The sequence below is a fragment of the Mustela lutreola genome, chromosome 6 (genome assembly GCF_030435805.1).
Source record: "Mustela lutreola isolate mMusLut2 chromosome 6, mMusLut2.pri, whole genome shotgun sequence".
Taxonomy (NCBI): domain Eukaryota; kingdom Metazoa; phylum Chordata; class Mammalia; order Carnivora; family Mustelidae; genus Mustela; species Mustela lutreola.
This window is the reverse complement of record NC_081295.1, coordinates 68,570,352-68,583,960: the sequence shown is the minus strand read 5'-3', so window position 1 is coordinate 68,583,960 and position 13,609 is coordinate 68,570,352. Positions and strand designations below refer to the sequence as shown.

General features: G+C 42.0%; 1 protein-coding gene and 4 non-coding genes across 5 annotated transcripts; all 5 read left to right on the top strand.

Annotated features, from left to right (window-relative positions):
• Positions 1-5,547: 5,547 nt before the first annotated feature.
• LOC131833785 (small ribosomal subunit protein eS12) lies at positions 5,548-8,309 on the top strand. The gene is made up of 6 exons (XM_059177520.1): positions 5,548-5,652; positions 5,794-5,844; positions 6,010-6,126; positions 7,174-7,276; positions 7,713-7,814; positions 8,220-8,309. The coding sequence occupies exons 2-6, from the start codon at positions 5,831-5,833 to the stop codon at positions 8,280-8,282; spliced, it is 399 nt and encodes a 132-aa protein (XP_059033503.1). The 5' UTR covers positions 5,548-5,652; positions 5,794-5,830; the 3' UTR covers positions 8,283-8,309.
• LOC131834986 (small nucleolar RNA SNORD101) lies at positions 6,355-6,427 on the top strand. The gene has a single exon (XR_009355067.1). It is a non-coding gene; the product is annotated as a small nucleolar RNA SNORD101 (small nucleolar RNA).
• Positions 7,547-7,623, top strand: LOC131835002 (small nucleolar RNA SNORD100). The gene has a single exon (XR_009355083.1). It is a non-coding gene; the product is annotated as a small nucleolar RNA SNORD100 (small nucleolar RNA).
• Positions 7,973-8,103, top strand: LOC131834998 (small nucleolar RNA SNORA33). Its single transcript, XR_009355079.1, has one exon. It is a non-coding gene; the product is annotated as a small nucleolar RNA SNORA33 (small nucleolar RNA).
• A 4,518-nt stretch (positions 8,310-12,827) lies between the features above and the next one.
• Positions 12,828-12,931, top strand: LOC131834973 (U6 spliceosomal RNA). The gene has a single exon (XR_009355058.1). It is a non-coding gene; the product is annotated as a U6 spliceosomal RNA (small nuclear RNA).
• Positions 12,932-13,609: the final 678 nt, after the last annotated feature.

Sequence of the window (13,609 nt, the reverse complement as noted above, 5' to 3'; positions counted from 1 at the left end):
TCCCCCTGCTTGTGCTCTCTGTCAAATAAATAAAATCTTTATTTAAAAAATAGACTTATGGATAGAGGAGAATGGCACAAAACTATTAGCTATAAACTATTAACTATTAAACTATTTACATAGGCTTCATACTCAGCTTTTTGATCATCTAGCCCCATTCTCTCCTACAACCATTTCCCCCTTAATAAACTAGGTTTTCCAATTAAAGTCCTCACATGTTAACTTTACAAGCTACCAGGTGTCTTTATTAATTTATTTCATTCTGAGTCATCTCATTTCTTATTTTCTTCATTCTCTTTCCTCTTACCAACTTTTCTTTCTTCTTTGATTCTTCCCTTGATATAATAGTTCTATCTTCTTTGGCCTAAACCTCTCTTCAGCTACAACTAAATTTTCTGCAGTATCTTTCAAACCACATGCTACACAAGTCAAGACTAGACCTATATTACCCTGAGCTACAGCAGGATAATATTTCCTGAGTTTTCTCCTATTTCTTAGCTCCCATTTCCATGGATTGAGTTTATTTTCTATCCTCAAAGGTAGGGACATTTAAAACTTTTTAAAATTAAACGTGGTTTTCTTTTCTTTTTTAAAAAAATTATTTTATTTATTTATTTGACAGAGATCACAAGTAGGCAGAGACGCAGGCAGAGGGGGGGGGGGGGGGAAAGAGGCTGTCTGCTGAGCAGAGAGACCCATTCAGGGCTCAATCCCATGACCCTGAGATCATGACCTGAGCTGAAGGCAGAGGCTTAACCCACTGAGCCACCCAAGTGCACCATAAACATGGTTTTCTTTTAAATGTGGTTTTCTGGGATGCCCCAAACCTCCCACTAATTCACAAGAGATGTTGCTTTATCTCGCTCTAGTTCTGTAGTTTTCAACATGGCTTTCTTTTAGGTATGTCAGCTATTCAGTTGCCTCTTTATTTTTTTTTTTAAAAAGATTTTATTTGACACAGAGAGAGATCACAAGTAGGCGGGGGTTGGGGAGTGAGAAGCAGGCTCCCTGCTAAGCAGAGAGCCAAATGCAGGGCTCTATTCCAGGACCCTAAGCTGAAGGCAGAGGCTTAACCCACTGAGCCATGCATGCACCCCCCCTCCCACCCCAGTTGCCTCTTTAAACTTATTTAATATGATGTGTTCACGCAGTACATATCAGTCTAGTTATTCCAATATGCAGATCACTGTACTTAGTGCTGGGCGGTTTAAGGCAAGAGAAAGTAATACTTAAGAACCTTTCCAAATATTTGCTTGCTTGCTTGCTTGCTTTTTTAAAAAAATATTTTATTTATTTATTTGTCAGAGAGAAAGCAAGAGTGCACTAGCAGGAGGAGCGGCAGGCAGAGGGAGAGGGAGAAGCAGTTTCCCTGCTGATCAAGGAGCAGCCCTGGGGCTTGATCCCAAGGTCCTGGGATTATGACCTGAGCCAAAGGGTGCTAAACCCACTGAGCCACCCAGATACCCCTCCATATATTGTCATATCAAATTCTCTATAAGATAAATAACTACATCCACAGGTAGAGTGGTGAACACTTTAAATAACCATCCCATTTAATCCTTACAAAATTTTATAGTATTATCAATTCTGCTGGCTCAGAAAAATAAGTAATTTGCTCAAGGCCACAAAGTGAGCTGAAATTTGAACTCGCTGGTCCCCATCACTCAAAGAAATAAAGTCTTTAATGGACATTGGCCCAGCTTCTCTTCCCAGCTCTGGTCTTTCAAGTAAGCTTGTTGTAATTTAACTCAAATATCTTCTTTATCATTTATTCTGTCCTACATCTCTTCTTCTGACATCTGTTTTAGGCTAAATTGTGTTCTCCTGAAATACATATGTTCAAGTCCTAACCTTAGCACCACGTATTAAGACCCTATTTGGAGGGTTGTTTTAAATGTAATTAGTTAAGATGAGGTCATACTAGAGTAGGGTGGGCCCTTAATACAAGGTAACTAGTATCCTTGGGGTGCCTGGGTCATTCACTCTGTTAAGCATCTGCCTTCTGCTCTGGTCATGATCTGAGATCCCGTCAGTGGCCTCCCTGCTCAGCCAAGAGTCTGCTTCTCCCTCTTCCTCTTCTCTCTCATCCTGCTTGTGCTCTTTCACACTTTCAGATAAAGAAACAAAATCTAAAAAAAAAAAAAAAAGAATAACTAGTATCCCTATAAAAAAGGAAAAAAAGGAGAACACCATGTGAAGATAGAATTATGCTTCCACAGCCAAGGAACACCAAGATTTCTGGCAAAGCTCCAGAATTTAGGAGCAAAGAATGAGCAGATTCACCCTCACAGCCTTAAAAGGAACCAACCCTGCAGACTCCATGATTTCAGACTACTTGCCTTCAGCACTGTGAGTCAATAACTTTGTTGTTTAAGTCACCCAGGTTTTTTTTTTTTTTTTTAAAGATTTTTATTTATTTATTTGACAGACAGAGATCTACAAGTAGGCAGAGAGGCAGGGAGAGAGAGAGGAGGAAGCAGGCTCCCCGCTGAGCAGAAAGCCCGATGCGGGGCTCTATCCCAGAACCCTGGGATCACGACCTGAGCCAAAGGCAGAGGCTTTAACCCACTGAGCCACCCAGGTGCCCCAAGTCACCCAGGTTTTGATACTTTGTTATGGAAGCTGTAGCAAACTAATAAGGTATCTACTTAGATAAGGAATGTAAATTTCTACTATTCTCTTTTTCTGCCTAAAACTGCAATATTTTCGGGGCGCCTGGGTGGCTCAGTGGGTTAAAGCCTCTGCCTTCGGCTCAGGTCATGATCTCAGGGTCCTAAGATCGAGCCCCACATCTGGCTCTCTGCTCAGCAGGGAGTCTGCTTCCCCCCTCCTCTCTCTCTGCCTGCCTCTCTGCCTACTTGTGATCTCTATCTGTCAAATAAATAAATAAAATCTTTAAAAAAAAATAAAAAATAAAAAAAAAACTGCAATATTTTCTTTCTCCATCTACCCAGCTTTTTAGCACAATGAAGTATAATCAGTTGCATTGTTCCCAACATCAGATGTGAAGAGTTATTGAATTCTATGATCATCCACATTTGGGCAATCATTCAAATGGATGAGGGGTTGGAAGCATAAGCTTTGAAGTCCACCGGGCTCAAATACTGCAAATACTGGGCTCAAATATTGCAGTTTTAGGCTCTGCATTTACTAGCTGTGTGATCTTGAGCAACTCTCTAAGCTTATTCCTTTACTTTGTTAAATGAGGCTAATACCACCACTACCATGTAAGGTCTCAAGGACAATCAAGGAAGAAAACATAATAATTTAGCACGTTAGTTGGTACATAGGAAGTGCTAAACAAAATTACTTACTGTTATTTATTGTTCATCAAACAAACTTTAGAATTTACCTTTCGTGGGTATTTTAGATGCACATTTGTGTGCTTTCTATAAGTATTATAACCTACTGGTATAAGAATGACTCTGGCATTTAGTCTCTAAGTAATATTATCTTCAACCTTTGGCAATATCTAAAATTGAGAGGAAGTAACCTTAAGCAAGTGAACTAAGTACATTTATATTAAGAATCCTTGAATCGCCACTGTGTCCCTTAAGTTCATTCCTAGGATTAGAAACAGCTATGTATTAGAACTTCAAAAAATATATATAGGTTTGGTTCTAAGGAAAGAGGTTTACAACTAGTAGAAAAGGTATTTATAAGGTGAAATATTAAGGCATAGGCCCATGATATTTGAATCTACATAACAGACTACCAGCTGCTAGAAGAGAGAAATCAACAAAAGCAAAAAGGTACTTAATTGCTTTCACTCTGTATAAATACATTGTTTGGAAATTATTATTTTCCCCTATTACATTTCTTGAGTTTTTACCAAATTCTCTGCCTTCTCTCTAATATTTGTTTTGGAGGGTGGAGGGAGAAATCTAATATGAAATCCAATGCTTAGCACCTTAACTTTTATCAACTTTTATCAAGGTAACTAGAAATTGCTGAAACCTCCACATTCTCTTTCGAAAATACAAGTGTGCTATGATAACTTCCAAAAAAGCCAAGGAGGCATCTGGGCCTTTGCCCTTACTCTCTACTCCTCTTAGAACACCCTCTCCTTTTCTCTCATGCTCCCGGTTTAGAACCCTTTCATTTGTTGTTGTTGTTTTCCCATTTCAAATGTTGCCACAAATCCATCTTTATCTTTCCACATCATCTCCACTCTCTAACCCCCATGCACTTTGTACCTTCTCTGTGGCGTTTAAGTATGTTAATCGTGGGTTTAAATCTTAAACCTACCACAACCGTGAGAGCGGTAGTAATAAAATTCATTTTTATAAGGTCCGGAACTTTTTTTTTTTTAACGCAAATGTTTAATAGGTAATTAAATCAACAAATAAGTGAGCAGCCTTTTAGGATGAGTCATGAATAGAATGAAAAAGCTCCACATTTTAAAAATGAAAATCTGTAAGCATTCAAAGTGGTAAAAACGAACTATATACATTTATTAAAATTCCAATATATCTCTTTTGTTCTGGTTAATTCCGTCCCGCACTCATGTTACTCATTTTTGTTTTCTCCACAGCACTCACTGTATCCACGGTCCATGTCACTGTATCCCCGGTACCGGCACTTAACAAACGCCTAATTGCTGACTGGCCTGGAGACTTGACAGGAGAGGAAGTTCTAAAAAAAGAAGAAGAAGAAGAAGAAAGAAAAAGAGACCGTACTGAGAATGAGAATGCGCGGCCGTATTTCAGGTATTTGCGTTTTGAAACGGGGGTAGGAGAATGGCCAATAAATGCAAAATGCAAAATGCTGCTTCTGGCCATAGAGTTCTAGGGTCCTCGGATTCCATTTCTAACTCCGCCAGCCCCGCACGGCAAAATTAAGGCCAGGTTTCTCAAAGACCACGTTCTCATCACTGTTACTCCGGAGTCTGGCACACCGTAGGCGTTCCCAAGGCACCTACTGAATCCCGATTTGCGCGGGATTACGAGTTTAGGGGACAATCTAGAGTTAGAAAAAGAAAAAAAAAAAAAACTCATTAGAACCAACTACATTTAGAAGCCGTAACCAACCACCTCAGGTGGCACTCTACCAACATATCGCCGGTAACGTGGAATTTTACCATGTGCTTAGTGTTGAAAACGTGCTGGCTTTCGTTTCACAACAAATGGGGATCACCCACAAAACCCATTCGCAGACATTTGGAATGGCTGAGAAGAGACGGGACAGTGTGCCTCGCAGGAAGGCCCAGTTGGTGGGGGTCGACAAGAAGCTACAATGGAGTGTGACAAAGGTTCAAACGGACTCAGCGAGGAAGGCAAGGGTCGAGAGACCTAACGAGACAGCACAGAGGCGCGCTTGGCCCCTCTTGCGCTCCGTAGAACGAGCTCTCTGGGCCTGCGTAGACCACGCCTCCGGCGGGAAAGGACGCTGTGAGGCTGTCCGCGTTGGTGCCTGTTGCGTGTGTCAGTGACCGGCCGCGCAGAGCCAGAAGACTAGGAATACCTTCGTCTCTGAACCACCTCAATCCGGAAACAGAAATTCTCGAGGCCCGGCATCACCAGAGCCACCTCTTTCATGAACGGGAATGCACATGCGCATAGGGGGTCCTGGGAAGCCCTTAAATACCGTCATGCGGACGCGTACGACCTCTTTCCCTGCCGCCGCCGAGTCGCGCGGAGGCGGAGACGAGGGGTGAGTTGAGCGAGGTTGGGGTGGTGGCTGTGGTGCATTTACTGCTTTTGGCCCGGAATTGGGCCTTGGCCGAGCTATTTATATTTAGTTACCTGGCTTTCTCTTTTTCTTTTTCTTTTTGTTTTTGTTTTTGTATTGTAGTGCAGTCAAGATTCGGCTACACTCGTAATCCACCGCCATGGCCGAGGAAGGGTGAGCCCAGCCTCGGGGTTTGGTGCCGGCAGGGAACGGGCGGTGAGCGGGGGATGTGGGGTCCGGGTAGGCCGCGGTGCCTTAAGGGCGTGTGATTATTCAGTTCAGGGTTTTAGGCGTTCGGGGAGTTTACTAATGGTTTGGAGTTTATTTGCTGCATTTCAGCATTGCTGCTGGAGGTGTAATGGACGTTAATACTGCTTTACAAGAGGTGCTGAAGACCGCCCTCATCCACGATGGCCTAGCACGTGGAATTCGCGAAGCTGCCAAAGCCTTAGACAAGTACGTGTATCAGTCTCAGTACGGTGGGTTGTTGGAACCGGAACAAAACTGCAGCCGAGGGAAGAAAGCGTGAAGTTCATGGTGTTAGCGCAAGAGTTCTGAATGGCATCCGTCCTGCAGGAAACCTAGGAAAAGGTATCAGAACTCAGATCTCTATAGCCTGCCAAGCTTGTGAGTTTCTGTTTGGAATGAGAATGAGTAATTGTATAACTAGAGGAAGACTACAGTGTTTGAATGATGACTTCAATTGTCGGATACCCCTTCACTCTTCTTATGAGTGAAACAGAACAGTCTGACAAACCTGTAGGTTGTGGAGTTAATTTCGCTTAAAAGGACTGATCAGGAATCCTCATTTGGCAGTTAGCGAAAATGGGACTACCAAGTTAAATTAGGGAATTTCAGGCTAATGTTGCAGAAGCACCTGGACTTAAATTTGAGAAAGTCGTAGCTGTAGAAATAAAAAAATACGGAGATTTTGTAACTCTGTTTCTTCTTGGGCTGGTTCTAGTGGCAAAGCAGCTGCAGGTATTAACTGTTTGAGCTGAATTTTAATTCGCTTTTAAGAATTTCTTGGGCAGTAAACAAGTTCATTCAGCTCACTTTGGTGGAGGTTGATCACTTGAGTTCACTGGAAATAGCACTTGCTGGAACCCTTTCTGGTCCTGGTGTGAGCCCTCCGCACTACTTGTACAACGGCAGTGATGCCTATACTAGTTTTCTGGGCCGGTAACAGGTAACAATTCTAATAGCAGTGGTTTGTGTTTCACTACAGTAGTTTGTGAACGTGTCAGTGGCTTGCACGAAAGGATGGTCGTGCTTTGGTCACAAATTGGTGAACTAATTTCTTCATAAAACTAGTATTTGGGGGAGTTCCTGGAGGCTTGATTTTTGTCAGTGACTGGAACTGTGCTATTTAACAGGTTTTTTGAACTGCAGTAGTTGTACAGTGGGTGTTGCTTGTGTTTGGCCAGTGTAATGATTGCAGAGGTAACTTGTAAAGTTCTGTTTCAGACCCGGGTTTTAGCTTAAACCAGGTTTGCCTTTCAGGCGCCAAGCCCATCTTTGTGTGCTTGCATCCAACTGTGATGAACCTATGTATGTCAAGTTGGTGGAGGCCCTTTGTGCTGAACACCAAATCAACCTAATCAAGGTAAGTTACTTATTTATCTGAATTTACAGATGCTTTAGCCTAATGAAAATTGAGCCAGTTAGGGTTATAGCTGTATTAATGCTGTTTTATCCAGTTAGTAAATTTTGTAAAGAAAGTGTCCTTGTGTTCTGGTGGTGTGAAAAACATCACATAGGCTTCATACCTTGGACTGTGTAAAGCTAGTTACAGAGATGTTCTGTTCCTGCAGAATTAACTGGTAATTTTGGTGTTGGTATAGAAGTGAGGTAGAGTGCTTTTAGGTGATCTGATGCTGTACATGATGACAACTGGCTCCCTCTACTGAATTGCCATGAGGAAACTGCCATGTCACCCTATCTGACTACAGCTTCCTTTTGGGCTGATTTATTGTCAGTAGCATTATTGTCTGCTAATACGGTGTTTTTTTTTTTTTTTTTTTTTTAATTTCTCTAAACAGGTTGATGACAACAAGAAACTAGGGGAGTGGGTAGGCCTCTGTAAAATTGACAGAGAGGGAAAACCCCGTAAAGTGGTTGGTTGCAGTTGTGTGGTGGTTAAGGTAAGTCATTATTTATCTCTGGGGTGAAGGTTGTACTGGGAAGCTGCATAATTCAGTGTAGAATTTTAATTGTGAGGAATGTCAAAAAAAAGTGTAATTTTTGAACACTTAAAAGATGTCCTTTTCTGCCTTTGAGAAAAGGAAAAGAGGCTGTAATTAAGCCAGCCAATTAATCTGCTTACCTGAATGTGTTTCTGCAGAAATTTTAGAAAATGCTGGCAATAGTAATGCCATGTTACGAGCCTTAAAGACATTGAAGTCTTTAAGGTCCCTGAAAATGGCTATAAGAAACTGCAATGATGGAAACATTTTCAGAAATAATTTTGTAAAGCTTCGCCAAAACCAGTACTAACAACTTGGTAAGAGTTTTCTAAATGTTAAAGATTTTTTTTTAAATTCTTTTAGGACTATGGTAAAGAGTCTCAGGCGAAGGATGTCATCGAGGAATACTTCAAGTGCAAGAAATGAACAAATAAACTTAGCTCTTGTTCCACACCTGGTTTGTTTTTTTATTGGGGGGGCACTAGAATAAGGTCTCTTAGCAAGAGAAAGGATAATCCTTCTATAATTAGCAAAATAACTAGAAACATGCTGTTTGTTTCCTCCTGGTTTCTAAATGAAAGCGTACTCTAACCAGTCAGTAAACTGTTAAAAACTGAGAACAGGATGACCTAAGTAGCAAAAGCCTTAAAGTGAATGTGACATCCAGGGGTTAAGTGTGCTGTTGTAACAACATCAAGACCGCCTCGGACCTAGAGAAATGGGCCGAGGCTAGTCAAGTGTGGGTGTTACTTTGCAGTCTGGCAACTTGACAGCAGATTGAAGAAGTCAAACAAGTTGATAGAAAATACTAGGTAGGCAGGATTGGATTTAGGCTGTGGGATGCAAAGCATGGGATGTCCAGAAAATGCTTAATGGACATGTCCTTTGGAAGAGACAGGGTGTTCATGGTGTGGGTTATAACCCTTGGTACTGTCTTAGGCGCAGAAGCAGGATATGCTTCTCTATGCTGAAGTCTCAATCTCCAGAGAGTCCGTGATGACCCATGTATTTCAGGCCTGGACCAAGTTGGTACAAGCATGAAATTAGTGAGCCAGGTAGGATTAATGGAAATGTTATAATCAAAGTCCTTGATAAGTTGCTTGCTGCTAAAGGTTACTTAGAATTTTTCTACTCTAGTTTTTTGGTAATGATGCATAGTTATGTGGGTACATGAAGCAAAATGGAGCCAGATCGGTTTTGAATGCTTGCTTGTACAATGGTGAGTATCTTTCTGCATTTTGGGAGTTTATAGGTTTTAAGTCTTCAATAAAATTCACCTCTAGGTAATGTAGCAACCTCTAGGATCACTAAAGGCTGCTTCTCTGCATGGTATCTGCTGTGGTGGAGTGAATGGCTTCAAGAGTCCTAGAGCTACCGTAGTCCTAAAGCCTTAAGGATAGTTTCCTTAGATAGGGTACCTTGGGGTTCATCTGTCACCATTAAATGTCAACCCAAACTGTCTGCTATTTCTAAGGAAGGAGTCTTCTCTTTGTTTTGAATTCTGGTGCATATGAATATCTATGAGGCAAATAGTTGTGAGTCATTCACTCTTAACCTGGCACTGTTTGAGCTGTTGGAGTAGCAAAACCCTTCTTCCAACTTTTTCTTGGGATTTGATGGTGTTTGGGAATTCTGTAGCTCATGCTAGGGAGGATAGCTGAGTATAGCACTTGGCATTTCCACTTTGGGAAAACTGGCTGAACTGTATCTTCACTGACCTAAGACAGCATTAGGTGTTTTTGGTATTTGCATATCCACTGATCCCTCAGGTCAGATCTCTAAGGAATACTGTGCCCTTTACTAGATGTCTACTACTTTGTTGTGGCTGTTCGTAATACTCAAGATGGTGATTTCCATCTTCTCAACTGCTTTCTCTAAAATGTCAGTCTGGTCCCTGAGACTTTATGGTCAAACTCCATAGCTTCACAGCTTTTTCATCTTCACCTCCTGGATTTTCAAGAGTTACGTCCATACTTGAGCACTTTGCCACACTTCACTTCTTATGCCCCTTTCTCCCTTAACACTAGCACCAGAGTTCTGTGGCCCTGTTCACTTCCGTCTAGCCTTCCTGGGGCTGTTCTGTAACTTCTCCAGATTTCCTTTTTCTCTAAATCGGAGTTGTTTTAGTTTTGGTCAGCTCTAGGCAAAGGGTGTGCCCTAGGGGGCACTCCATGAACACCCACTTGTACCTCAACTTTAGTGTGCCTCAAGTTTTGTATATCTCCCAGTGAGCTTGAAGATTCTCAAAATGTTTTCAGTTAGAGGAAAGTAGTTCCTGAATATCTAGTGTATCAGGCTTTGCACCGAGTGTTTACATCTACTTCAGTTTTCAAGGTAGAGGCATCAGGAGTCCTCTGCTCCCGCCCCCACCTTGTTTAAGCCATCACAGACTTCACGGACTGTAGTAGCTGCTCAGTGAGCTAAAGCTGTGAGTCAGTACTCCCTTGAATTAAACATCTGCTATCAGAGTTGTTACACTGAGCTCTTTCTGCCTGAAATGTAGGTTTCCCCACTGGGCTGTCTAATCAACCTTCAAAACCCAGTTCAAATGTAACATCAGTCTTAGGTTTGGATTTGGCTGTATAGCTTATATGGAATTCACAAGGGAGCTCATCCATGCTAAAGGGCCCAGGCCAAAGCAGGTGTCATCTGAGCCAAGCACTTCATACTGTTTTCTTGTTCCTGTGGTCAGTGAGACTTGGGTGTTCCTGTTCATTTCAGCTGTAAGAAACCTCCACTCCAAGGAAATCAATTTTCCTTGTCCTTAACTCCTGTTTTTGCTTTTTAAAATTTTTTGCTTGGTCCTGATACTACAATTTCTGATAGATGTGGTTTTGGTAAGCCACTTTAAATGCTTTTTAAAAAAACCCCAGGACATCCATAGTGGATTTACTACAGGGTTGTATTAAGTTGGTGTCTTAAAAACAGGTATTTGTTCATTTTCAACTGGATTATAGAAGCAACAGAATCATTGTGTAGGCAGTTTGAGATTGTTCAAATAAGCTTTTAATGTCTCCATGTACTCCTGAGGCCCACAGAGAAGGTGAGGATGGATAGTCAAAAGCGACAGAAATAAGATCACAGTTTTCATCACTCCAGGTGGGTGATGGGACAGGCTGAGAGGGTAAGACTGTCTCCCAGTCCACAAAAGCTCCATGCACAAGCCAGAATATTGAGGCAGTAAATTTCAGCAAGATCAGTGGAGGCATCCTGGCCTGGCTAAGGAGGTGTTGAAGATGGAGGCCACCAGGCTCTCAGAGAACCTACTGGGTGAAGTGTGAGTGCTGGGGCAAGGTGCTGGGGGCAAAGGGGTCCTGGAAGTCAAAGTTGGAAATTAATCTTTCAGAGAGTGGTCAGGCATTTGGGACTTAGGCTACATGTTAATGCATCAAGAGTGTTCAGAAGGATTCAGACCGATGCTCACTCCCCAGAGGAGAAAAGTTTTTGTGTCCTTTAAAAAAAAAAAAAAAAAAGGACTTGGCTTATGCTTCAAATAGCACAAGCACACCTAAATTCAAACTCTTATTACCAGTAAGGTATTTCAGTCAACAAACCCTGTTCTACCTAGCCACAGTTTACTGATTGAAGTTGCATTACAATCGGTTTTGCTTGGAAAGTCTTAGAAATGAGGAGGAAGGGGATCCTGAGGATTCTTTACACAAAAGGGGCAATTTTCTCAGCTTTTTCCTGGTTTGCATGAAGCATCTTAAGAGAATTCTGCTTTTGTTCTTTGACTCCATAGTCCCCATCAGCACTGCATTCCTAAATTGATTTCCACAACAAATTGGCTTTAGACAGGGCAAGTGCCAGACAGGAGAGCGAGAAGTACTTTTACAGGTAGAAACTCAAATCTCTCAAATCTCTGAACTAAACTGGGTTGTGAAGTATGCCTCCACTTGTGGAGGCACTGGTGATGATCCCATGGCCCTGCCAAGGAAAATTCCCTGTTTTTGATGATAAAGGAGAAAAATTACAGCATCAATTAAGAATGCCCTTGGTGAAGAGTACACATTTATGGCCCAATTGCAAAGGAAAGCATGATTATAGCTATTAACATATTTATCACAGGGCAATTAGAACATACTTTTTGGGGGGTTAAAGTAGGAGAATTAGTAAAATGTACGATTACAGAATAGGATATTATGGTGCCTAAAAAACAGTATGAAGGACATCTGTTCATACACTTTTATTTTTTTAAAAGATTTTATTTATTTGACAGCGAACTCACAAGTAGGCAGAGAGAGAGAAGAGGAAGCAGGCTCACTGCGGAGCAGACAGCCCGATGTGGGGCTCGATCCCAGGACCCTAAAATCCTGACAGCCAAAGGCAGAGGCCTAACCCACTGAGCCACCCAGGTGCCCCTGTTCATACACTTTTTTTTTTTTTTTTAAAGATTTCATTTATTTATTTGTCAGAGAGAGAGGAGCGAGAGTGAGCACAGGCAGACAGAGGCAGAGGGAGAAGCAGGCTCCCCGCCAAGCAAGGAGCCTGATGCGGGACTCGATCCCAGGACGCTGGGATCATGACCTGAGCCGAAGGCAGCCGCCTAACCAACTGAGCCACCCAGGCGTCCCTGTTCATACACTTTTAAAGCAATATTCAAAATGTACAATAGGACCACATTTTGAAAAAAACAATATAAGGACATACATCAAGGTTTCAGTGGTTTTGAAAAGGTGGGTATTTTGGTTTACATGTTGCTTATTTTTTCTTCAATATGTATTGCTTTTGTAGTAAAAAAAAATTAAAGAAACGAGGGCTCTCTCGGGGTTAATATGAAGTGCCAGTAATACAAAAAAATTTAAAAAATGTGAACAAGTGCATTTATTTACTCATCTAGTAGAATAGCAGTTGGGTGGAAGGCTGGTTTACGAAGGCTGAAGTCAGGCTTAACCAGCAGAGGGCAGTAAGAAGCTGGAACCTGGTGGGGAACTTCCCCAAAAACAAGCCAGAAAAGCCCTAACTACAGTTCTGCCTCCCACAGCAGGTACACTAAATTGGAACAATGCAGAGAAGATTAGATTATGCCTCTGCAGAAGGAGGACATGCAGATTTGTGAAGCAGCACTAACTGTAGCAGGTCCCCTCGTAGGGAAAGCTTCTCCTCCCATGCTGAAGTAAGATTGTTGGGCTTCGGTTTACTACTTCTAGTTACATTTTCTTTTTGCCCTAATGCCAAATCCAGGATCCAAAGCTGGTGAGGTCGTGTCATGTGCTGGGAGGCTGTCAGTAGAGGCGACTGTGGTTATTTTATATACAACTAAGAAATTGAAACTCTGCAACACATTCCTAGAGAAAAGGGTTTAGGTCTGTTTGGTATGCTTCTGTAGGACTCCTTTTCTTCCACTACACTGAGATTTCTGTAGATTTCTATCTGAAGGCCAGAAGGTTTCAGAGCAGGCGATTTTGGAATGGGCACAATCCGGAGTGTGTTAAGGTAACAGATGTATTTTGGAGATTACAATCCACACTGTTCTCTCCGTGGAAGCATTGACTTTGTTCCATGCACTGTTTGAATAGCGCGCTTGGTGTAGGCACTCAGATATCTTCTGTTGGATAAATAGATTTGACCTGCCTATCTAGTAAGTTAGTTAATTTGTGGGTTTTCTTCTCAGGCTTAAACTCCCCAGCCTCTTTTGACACTTGAATTTCTCATGTTCCTTTTTTTTCTGGCAACAACCGTGAATCTCTCAAGCTGGGCCTCTTTTAGCCTAGCACAGTGCCAAGCTGTCTCAACCTCCCTTCACTCCAGCT

What these genes read in the sequence shown, in the direction of transcription:
- LOC131833785 (XM_059177520.1), top strand. An exon ending in GCTGCCAAAGCCTTAGACAA is followed by an intron (nt 6,127 to 7,173) that starts GTACGTGTATCA and finishes TTTGCCTTTCAG; the next exon opens with GCGCCAAGCCCATCTTTGTG. An exon ending in ACCAAATCAACCTAATCAAG is followed by an intron (nt 7,277 to 7,712) that starts GTAAGTTACTTA and finishes TTCTCTAAACAG; the next exon opens with GTTGATGACAACAAGAAACT.